General features: G+C 42.9%; 1 protein-coding gene across 4 annotated transcripts in view; it reads right to left on the bottom strand.

The window, feature by feature from the left end:
• Nucleotides 1-6,844: 6,844 nt before the first annotated feature.
• LOC106572992 (NF-kappa-B essential modulator-like) overlaps nucleotides 6,845-9,621 on the bottom strand; it is a 47,634-nt gene continuing 44,857 nt past the window's right edge. For 3 of the 4 annotated variants that reach the window (XM_045696575.1, XM_045696576.1, XM_045696578.1), the window contains exon 14: nucleotides 6,845-7,912. In XM_045696575.1, coding sequence (XP_045552531.1) covers nucleotides 7,716-7,912 — 197 coding nt within the window. In that variant the 3' untranslated portion in view covers nucleotides 6,845-7,715. Of the gene's footprint in view, nucleotides 7,956-9,621 lie in introns of all 4 variants that reach the window. The other variant, XM_045696577.1, reaches the window with a different exon arrangement.

Genomic DNA, 9,621 nt, shown 5'->3' with positions numbered 1-9,621 from the left:
TCTGGATTGGTGGAAACATGTCATTATTGGATGGTATTTATGTGGAATAGTTTATTTTTTATTTCATTTCTTTGGAATCCCTCTGGCTGTTATGTTTATGTTTTGCATGTTACTGTTAAAATAAAATACAAAAAAAAAAAAAAGTCATTATTTTAATCCTATTTTGAATATTTTGTTTCGGGTTGTTGACGTCACCGCCTGTATTTAATGGTCAGACCAGCCTCAGTGCATGAATATGCATAGCCATCTCATGAATATGCATAGCCATCTCGATTCAACGTCGCTTGGGTTGTCACGTGTCCTAGTTATTTCAGTTCAAGAGTAACAGCTTTTGCATTACGAAACTTATATTCGGTCAAATAAATCTCACTTAGTTAATAAGCGAATAATTGTTTTATTGTTGACCAAATTCGACACTCTCATTGACCTCTATACAAAAAGTCCTTGCTTGGTTGTTGAGCGAGACAGATTTTCCGCCGAGTTGGCCTCTCGTCCTCTTCCTCTCTGGTTGATATGAATGGACAGAGTGACGATCAGGAAGAGGCGTCCTCTGCGTAGTGACATCACTGACACACACACACACACACACACACACACACACACTGCGTTCAAGACAACTGGGAACTCGGAACCGTTAGACATCAAATCAAATGTTATTGGTCACATGGTTTAGCAGATGTTATTGCGAGCGTAACGAAATGCTTGTGCTTCTAGCTCCGACAGTGCAGCAATATCTAACAGGTAATATCTAACAATTCCACAACAAAAACCTAATACACACAAATCTAAGTAAAGGAATGGAATTAGAAGGTATAAATATATGGATGAGCAATGTCACAGCGGCATAGAATAAGATACAGTAGATAGTATAGAATACAGTATATACATATGAGACGAGTAATGCAAAATATGTAAACATTACTAAAGTGACCAGTGATTTCCAGTTTATGTATATAGGCAGCAGCCTCTAATGTGCTAGTGATGGCTATTTAACAGTCTGATGGCCTTGAGATAGAAGTTGTTTTTCAGTCTCTAAAGTGGCATTAGTAAAGTGACTAGTGTTGACAGTGTGTTTATGACAACTGGGAATTTGGGAAAACAAGCTCCGACTGGGAAAAATAATTTTGAACGGTCATCCACCACAGAAGTCAAAACCTCCGGGATCTAAAGCTCCAAACTTCAAAATCACTGGCATCACTATTTTACCTTGTTTTTTCAAGCACCAACACACAATTTAGGCCTAAATTAAATATTGAATTATTAAAGTGATAGGCTAAAGAACTTTGGAAATTGTAGATCATTTTGAATTCACACATGGATTTCAATAAACAAATGGATGAGTGTTCTATTCTCTCTGATTTAGTTCCTATGGCAACTCAGACGGATGACTGAATGGATGACTGAATGGATGAGTGTTCTATTCTCTCTGATTTAGTTCCTATGGCAACTCAGACGGATGACTGAATGGATGACTGAACTGAATGAAGGATGACTGAATGGATGACTGAATGGATGACTGAATGGATGAGTGTTCTATTCTCTCTGATTTAGTTCCTATGGCAACTCAGACGGATGACTGAATGGATGACTGAACTGAATGAAGGATGACTGAATGGATGACTGAACTGAATGAAGGATGACTGAATGGATGACTGAACTGAATGAAGGATGACTGAATGGATGACTGAACTGAATGAAGGATGAATTAAATGATCTGTTGGAGTGATGAGTTGAAAGCATTATGCATGTTCTGCACTCCATTTGGCTAGAAGGCATATAGTCCTACATTAGGGTATAACAACTGTATGGCTGCATGCATCCAGAAGGGCATCTTCTGAGGCTGAGGGGGGCTTTTCTGAAGGAACATGGTGTTGTGGTGCTGCATGGAGATCACAAGCTCTTCAACTGGGCAGCAGTGGAGAGACGGAGGGAAGAGCCTATACGGAAAATACCTAAGACCACTGCAATACCTATGACCACTGCAACAGAGTTATTGTAATGTGTGGGAAGACTTAGCCTACGTTTAACCTCTCCCTTATTCATTTTAATGTCCATATGTTCATCACCTGATTCATATAAATCACGTCAAATTACTTTACATTCATATTAACCCCTTTTACAGAATATGCTTTGGCAAGATTGTGAGTGATGAAATACAGTACCAGTTAACAGTTTGGCTTTTCTGAAGGAACATGGTGTCAGCTTTAGGGCCTAACTGTATCTGGTGTTAGTGTAGCCTCAGCTTTAGGTCCTAACTGTATCTGGTGTAGCCTCAGCTTTAGGTCCTACCTGTATCTGGTGTTAGTGTAGCCTCAGCTTTAGGTCCTAACTGTATCTGGTGTAGCCTCAGCTTTAGGTCCTAACTGTATCTGGTGTAGCCTCAGCTTTAGGTCCTAACTGTATCTGGTGTAGCCTCAGCTTTAGGGCCTAACTGTATCTGGTGTAGCCTCAGCTTTAGGTCCTAACTGTATCTGGTGTTAGTGTAGCCTCAGCTTTAGGTCCTAACTGTATCTGGTGTTAGTGTAGCCTCAGCTTTAGGTCCTAACTGTATATGGTGTAGCCTCAGCTTTAGGTCCTAACTGTATCTGGTGTAGCCTCAGCTTTAGGTCCTAACTGTATCTGGTGTAGCCTCAGCTTTAGGTCCTAACTGTATCTGGTGTTAGTGTAGCCTCAGCTTTAGGTCCTAACTGTATCTGGTGTTAGTGTAGCCTCAGCTTTAGGTCCTAACTGTATCTGGTGTTAGTGTAGCCTCAGCTTTAGGTCCTAACTGTATCTGGTGTAGCCTCAGCTTTAGGTGCTAACTGTATCTGGTGTAGCCTCAGCTTTAGGTCCTAACTGTATCTGGTGTAGCCTCAGCTTTAGGTCCTAACTGTATCTGGTGTTAGTGTAGCCTCAGCTTTAGGTCCTAACTGTATCTGGTGTAGCCTCAGCTTTAGGTCCTAACTGTATCTGGTGTAGCCTCAGCTTTAGGTCCTAACTGTATCTGGTGTAGCCTCAGCTTTAGGTCCTAACTGTATCTGGTGTTAGTGTAGCCTCAGCTTTAGGTCCTAACTGTATCTGGTGTAGCCTCAGCTTTAGGTCCTAACTGTATCTGGTGTAGCCTCAGCTTTAGGACCTAACTGTACCTGGTGTTAGTGTAGCCTCAGCTTTAGGTCCTAACTGTATCTGGTGTTAGTGTAGCCTCAGCTTTAGGTCCTAACTGTATCTGGTGTAGCCTCAGCTTTAGGTCCTAACTGTATCTGGTGTAGCCTCAGCTTTAGGTCCTAACTGTATCTGGTGTAGCCTCAGCTTTAGGTCCTAACTGTATCTGGTGTAGCCTCAGCTTTAGGTCCTAACTGTATCTGGTGTAGCCTCAGCTTTAGGTCCTAACTGTATCTGGTGTAGCCTCAGCTTTAGGTCCTAACTGTATCTGGTGTAGCCTCAGCTTTAGGTCCTAACTGTATCTGGTGTAGCCTCAGCTTTAGGTCCTAACTGTATCTGGTGTTAGTGTAGCCTCAGCTTTAGGTCCTAACTGTATCTGGTGTTAGTGTAGCCTCAGCTTTAGGTCCTAACTGTATCTGGTGTTAGTGTAGCCTCAGCTTTAGGTCCTAACTGTATCTGGTGTAGCCTCAGCTTTAGGTCCTAACTGTATCTGGTGTAGCCTCAGCTTTAGGGCCTAACTGTATCTGGTGTAGCCTCAGCTTTAGGTCCTAACTGTATCTGGTGTAGCCTCAGCTTTAGGTCCTAACTGTATCTGGTGTAGCCTCAGCTTTAGGTCCTAACTGTATCTGGTGTAGCCTCAGCTTTAGGTCCTAACTGTATCTGGTGTAGCCTCAGCTTTAGGTCCTAACTGTATCTGGTGTAGCCTCAGCTTTAGGGCCTAACTGTATCTGGTGTAGCCTCAGCTTTAGGTCCTAACTGTATCTGGTGTAGCCTCAGCTTTAGGTCCTAACTGTATCTGGTGTAGCCTCAGCTTTAGGTCCTAACTGTATCTGGTGTAGCCTCAGCTTTAGGTCCTAACTGTATCTGGTGTTAGTGTAGCCTCAGCTTTAGGTCCTAACTGTATCTGGTGTAGCCTCAGCTTTAGGTCCTAACTGTATCTGGTGTAGCCTCAGCTTTAGGGCCTAACTGTATCTGGTGTTAGTGTAGCCTCAGCTTTAGGTCCTAACTGTATCTGGTGTAGCCTCAGCTTTAGGTCCTAACTGTATCTGGTGTAGCCTCAGCTTTAGGTCCTAACTGTATCTGGTGTAGCCTCAGCTTTAGGGCCTAACTGTATCTGGTGTTAGTGTAGCCTCAGCTTTAGGTCCTAACTGTATCTGGTGTTAGTGTAGCCTCAGCTTTAGGGCCTAACTGTAACTGGTGTTAGTGTAGCCTCAGCTTTAGGACCTAACTGTATCTGGTGTAGCGTCAGCTTTAGGTCCTAACTGTATCTGGTGTAGCCTCAGCTTTAGGTCCTAACTGTATCTGGTGTAGCCTCAGCTTTAGGTCCTAACTGTATCTGGTGTAGCCTCAGCTTTAGGGCCTAACTGTATCTGGTGTTAGTGTAGCCTCAGCTTTAGGTCCTAACTGTATCTGGTGTTAGTGTAGCCTCAGCTTTAGGGCCTAACTGTATCTGGTGTAGCCTCAGCTTTAGGTCCTAACTGTATCTGGTGTTAGTGTAGCCTCAGCTTTAGGGCCTAACTGTAACTGGTGTTAGTGTAGCCTCAGCTTTAGGACCTAACTGTATCTGGTGTAGCCTCAGCTTTAGGTCCTAACTGTATCTGGTGTAGCCTCAGCTTTAGGTCCTAACTGTATCTGGTGTAGCCTCAGCTTTAGGTCCTAACTGTATCTGGTGTTAGTGTAGCCTCAGCTTTAGGTGCTAACTGTATCTGGTGTAGCCTCAGCTTTAGGTCCTAACTGTATCTGGTGTTAGTGTAGCCTCAGCTTTAGGTCCTAACTGTATCTGGTGTAGCCTCAGCTTTAGGTCCTAACTGTATCTGGTGTAGCCTCAGCTTTAGGTCCTAACTGTATCTGGTGTAGCCTCAGCTTTAGGACCTAACTGTATCTGGTGTTAGTGTAGCCTCAGCTTTAGGTGCTAACTGTATCTGGTGTAGCCTCAGCTTTAGGTCCTAACTGTATCTGGTGTAGCCTCAGCTTTAGGTCCTAACTGTATCTGGTGTAGCCTCAGCTTTAGGACGTAACTGTATCTGGTGTTAGTGTAGCCTCAGCTTTAGGTCCTAACTGTATCTGGTGTAGCCTCAGCTTTAGGTCCTAACTGTATCTGGTGTTAGTGTTGCCTCAGCTTTAGGTCCTAACTGTATCTGGTGTAGCCTCAGCTTTAGGTCCTAACTGTATCTGGTGTTAGTGTAGCCTCAGCTTTAGGTCCTAACTGTATCTGGTGTAGCCTCAGCTTTAGGTCCTAACTGTATCTGGTGTAGCCTCAGCTTTAGGTCCTAACTGTATCTGGTGTAGCCTCAGCTTTAGGACGTAACTGTTTCTGGTGTTAGTGTAGCCTCAGCTTTAGGTCCTAACTGTATCTGGTGTAGCCTCAGCTTTAGGACCTAACTGTATCTGGTGTAGCCTCAGCTTTAGGTCCTAACTGTATCTGGTGTAGCCTCAGCTTTAGGTCCTAACTGTATCTGGTGTAGCCTCAGCATTAGGTCCTAACTGTATCTGGTGTAGCCTCAGCTTTAGGTCCTAACTGTATCTGGTGTTAGTGTTGCCTCAGCTTTAGGTCCTAACTGTATCTGGTGTAGCCTCAGCTTTAGGTCCTAACTGTATCTGGTGTTAGTGTAGCCTCAGCTTTAGGTCCTAACTGTATCTGGTGTTAGTGTAGCCTCAGCTTTAGGTCCTAACTGTATCTGGTGTAGCCTCAGCTTTAGGTCCTAACTGTATCTGGTGTAGCCTCAGCTTTAGGTCCTAACTGTATCTGGTGTAGCCTCAGCTTTAGGTCCTAACTGTATCTGGTGTTAGTGTAGCCTCAGCTTTAGGTCCTAACTGTATCTGGTGTAGCCTCAGCTTTAGGGCCTAACTGTATCTGGTGTTAGTGTAGCCTCAGCTTTAGGGCCTAACTGTATCTGGTGTTAGTGTAGCCTCAGCTTTAGGTCCTAACTGTATCTGGTGTTAGTGTAGCCTCAGCTTTAGGTCCTAACTGTATCTGGTGTTAGTGTAGCCTCAGCTTTAGGTCCTAACTGTATCTGGTGTAGCCTCAGCTTTAGGTCCTCACTGTATCTGGTGTAGCCTCAGCTTTAGGTCCTAACTGTATCTGGTGTAGCCTCAGCTTTAGGGCCTAACTGTATCTGGTGTTAGTGTAGCCTCAGCTTTAGGTCCTAACTGTATCTGGTGTAGCCTCAGCTTTAGGGCCTAACTGTATCTGGTGTTAGTGTAGCCTCAGCTTTAGGTCCTAACTGTATCTGGTGTTAGTGTAGCCTCAGCTTTAGGTCCTAACGGTATCTGGTGTAGCCTCAGCTTTAGGTCCTAACTGTATCTGGTGTAGCCTCAGCTTTAGGTCCTAACTGTATCTGGTGTTAGTGTAGCCTCAGCTTTAGGTCCTAACTGTATCTGGTGTAGCCTCAGCTTTAGGTCCTAACTGTATCTGGTGTAGCCTCAGCTTTAGGTCCTAACTGTATCTGGTGTAGCCTCAGCTTTAGGTCCTAACTGTATCTGGTGTAGCCTCAGCTTTAGGTCCTAACTGTATCTGGTGTTAGTGTAGCCTCAGCTTTAGGTCCTAACTGTATCTGGTGTAGCCTCAGCTTTAGGCCCTAACTGTATCTGGTGTAGCCTCAGCTTTAGGACGTAACTGTAGTGCCAAATACACGACAATTGCCAAATGCTTTTGGGAACTCGGGCAGAAAAAAGTTAACGTTGATCCACGGAGGCAAAAAAGGACAATGTCAGAGTTTTTAATTCAAGAAGAGAAAAGCTGTGTGAAACGGAGACTTGAAAATAAAGAGAAGGAAAGGCCAGAACAGTAATGTTTGGGGAAGATTTAGTGAAGTGGTTAAAGAGGATGATAGCAGTGAATGTTCCGTCTGATGATTGTGAGGCGCTGTAGAAATTAGACAGTCACAAGATGGGGACTTCAAAATGGCATGTCAAGGGAACTGTAGTGTTCAGACGGGCTGAATGGAAACTGAACTCTGGACAATAACTATAGTTCTATAACCTTTCACATTAGCCTTAATATTAACTACTGGAGAATTAAGGATTTCTTGCAGTAAAATGATACACCAAAATGTACATTTTGAGATATCTTTCTTTCAGCATTTTTGAGAGAATGTGTGGTTAGGGGCCGTCTGTAAAGGTGCTATCTTTTAGCCGAACTGAAACCAGAAACATGTCAGTTTGTTTTAACAGCTTTTAATGTCCTTAAAACTGTTTTTTTTTTGTGGGGGGGGGGATTATTGCATTTTCTCCCCGGTCCCTAAACGCCGTTCCTGTGTGACAGAAGCAGAGATTGAAGAGGAAAGCAGAACTTTACCGATTATCAAGTAGATTGAAGCATCGATTTATGACATTATTCTGGTGAGTAAGGGGGTTGTTCAGTCTTCTAGGTTAACATATAGCCTAACGACAGAAGAAAAGCTGCATATATATCGGACTCAACATCAGTGAACTAACAAACAAGTTGGTAATAAGCAGAAACACAGGCCTATCTAAAAAAAAAAAAAAAAATGTTTAAAAAAATAAAATAAAATCGTTATGCAATCTTTTGACTGTAGCCTTCAGCGTATTTTCTATATTAGCCGGTAATGACCTCAGATGTTCTCTCTATCACATATAGCCGGGTGGTTGGTGACGGGTGTGTGTGTGTTACTGGATACAGTCCATGACATGTATCTGCAGTGTGTCCATGTCGGGGGCTTGGTACTGGCACTTTGGACAGCGGTAATCAGGGAGCTCTTCAGCCCCGCCTCCAGAGACACCCCCTGCCACTCCTGCAGCCAATCCCACGCTGCGGAAGGAGGAAGGGGGAGGGGCCGTGTTAAAGGCAACCCCTGGGGAATGTAACAGAAAGAGAGAAAATAAGAAGAAGAAGTGACGCACACGCACACACACGCACACGCACACACACACACACACACCGACATATACACACACACACACACACACACACACACACACGACACACACACACACACAGACACACCGACACACACACACAGACACACACACACACCGACATACACACACACACACACCGACATATACACACACACACACACACACCGACATATACACACCGACATATACACACACACACACACACACACACACACACACACACACACACACACACACACACACACACACACACACACCTACTCATTCAAGGAATTATCTTTATTTGTACTATTTTCTACATTGTAGAATAATAGTTAAGACATCAAAACTATGAAATAAACACATATGGAATCATGTAGTAACCAAAAAAGTGTTAAATCAAAATATATTTCAAATAGCCACCCTTTGCCTTGATGACAGCTTTGCACACTCTTTGAATTCTCTCAACCAGCTTCATGAGGTAGTCACCTGGAATGCATTTCAATTAACTTCTTGGGGCTAGGGGGCAGTATTGAGAATTTTGAAAAAAAATATGTGCCCATTTTTAACTGCCTCCTACACCAACTCAGAAGCTAGAATATGCATATTATTGTTCAGGTTTGGATAGAAAACAATCTGAATTTTCTAAAACTGTTTGAATGGTGTCTGTAAGTATAACAGAACTCATATGGCAGTCAAAACCCTGAGACAAATTCTGACAGGAAGTGGATACCTGATGTGTTGAATTACCTTTAAACCTATGCCATTGAAACACACAGGGGCTTATTAATTGTTGAGCACTTCCTATTGCTTCCACTAGATGTCACCAGTCTTTAGAAAGTGTTTTGAGTCTTATACTGTGAGAACTGAACGAACAAGAGCCTTGGAACGGTGATGGCCGATTAGACTCTGGCGCGCGAGTTCATGTTTGGTACTCTCGTTCCAAAACGTTTTAAAAGAGAATGCAAACGTCCGCCTTGAATATTATTCATGTTCTGGTTAAAAAAGGCACTAATGATTTATGCTATACAACGTTTGACATGTTTGAACGAACGTAAATATATTTTTTCCCCTCGTTCATGACGAGAAGTCCGGCTGGCATAGATCATGTGCTAACAACACGGAGCTTTTTGGACATAAATGATGAGCTTTTTTGAACAAAACTACATTCGTTATGGACCTGGGATTCCTGGAAGTGACATCTGATGAAGAGAATCAAAGGTAATGGATTATTTACATAGTATTTTCGATTTTAGATCTCCCCAACATGACGTCTAGTCTGTATCGCAACGCGTATTTTTCTGGGCGCAGTGCTCAGATTATTGCAAAGTGTGATTTCCCAGTAAGGTTATTTTTAAATCTGGCAATCCGGTTGCGTTCAAGAGATGTAAATCTATAATTCTTTGAATGACAATATAATATTTTACCAATGTTTTCTAATTTTAATTATTTAATTTGTGGTGCTAATTGACTGCCGGTTATTGGAGGGAAACGATTTCCTCAACATCAACGCCATAGTAAAACGCTGTTTTTGGATATAAATATGAACTTGATAGAACTAAAAATGCATGCATTGTCTAACATAATGTCCTAGGAGTGTCATCTGATGGAGATTGTAAA

The sequence above is a fragment of the Salmo salar genome, chromosome ssa15 (genome assembly GCF_905237065.1).
Source record: "Salmo salar chromosome ssa15, Ssal_v3.1, whole genome shotgun sequence".
Classification (NCBI taxonomy): Eukaryota; Metazoa; Chordata; class Actinopteri; order Salmoniformes; family Salmonidae; genus Salmo; species Salmo salar.
This window is presented reverse-complemented; position numbering and strand designations above follow the sequence as displayed.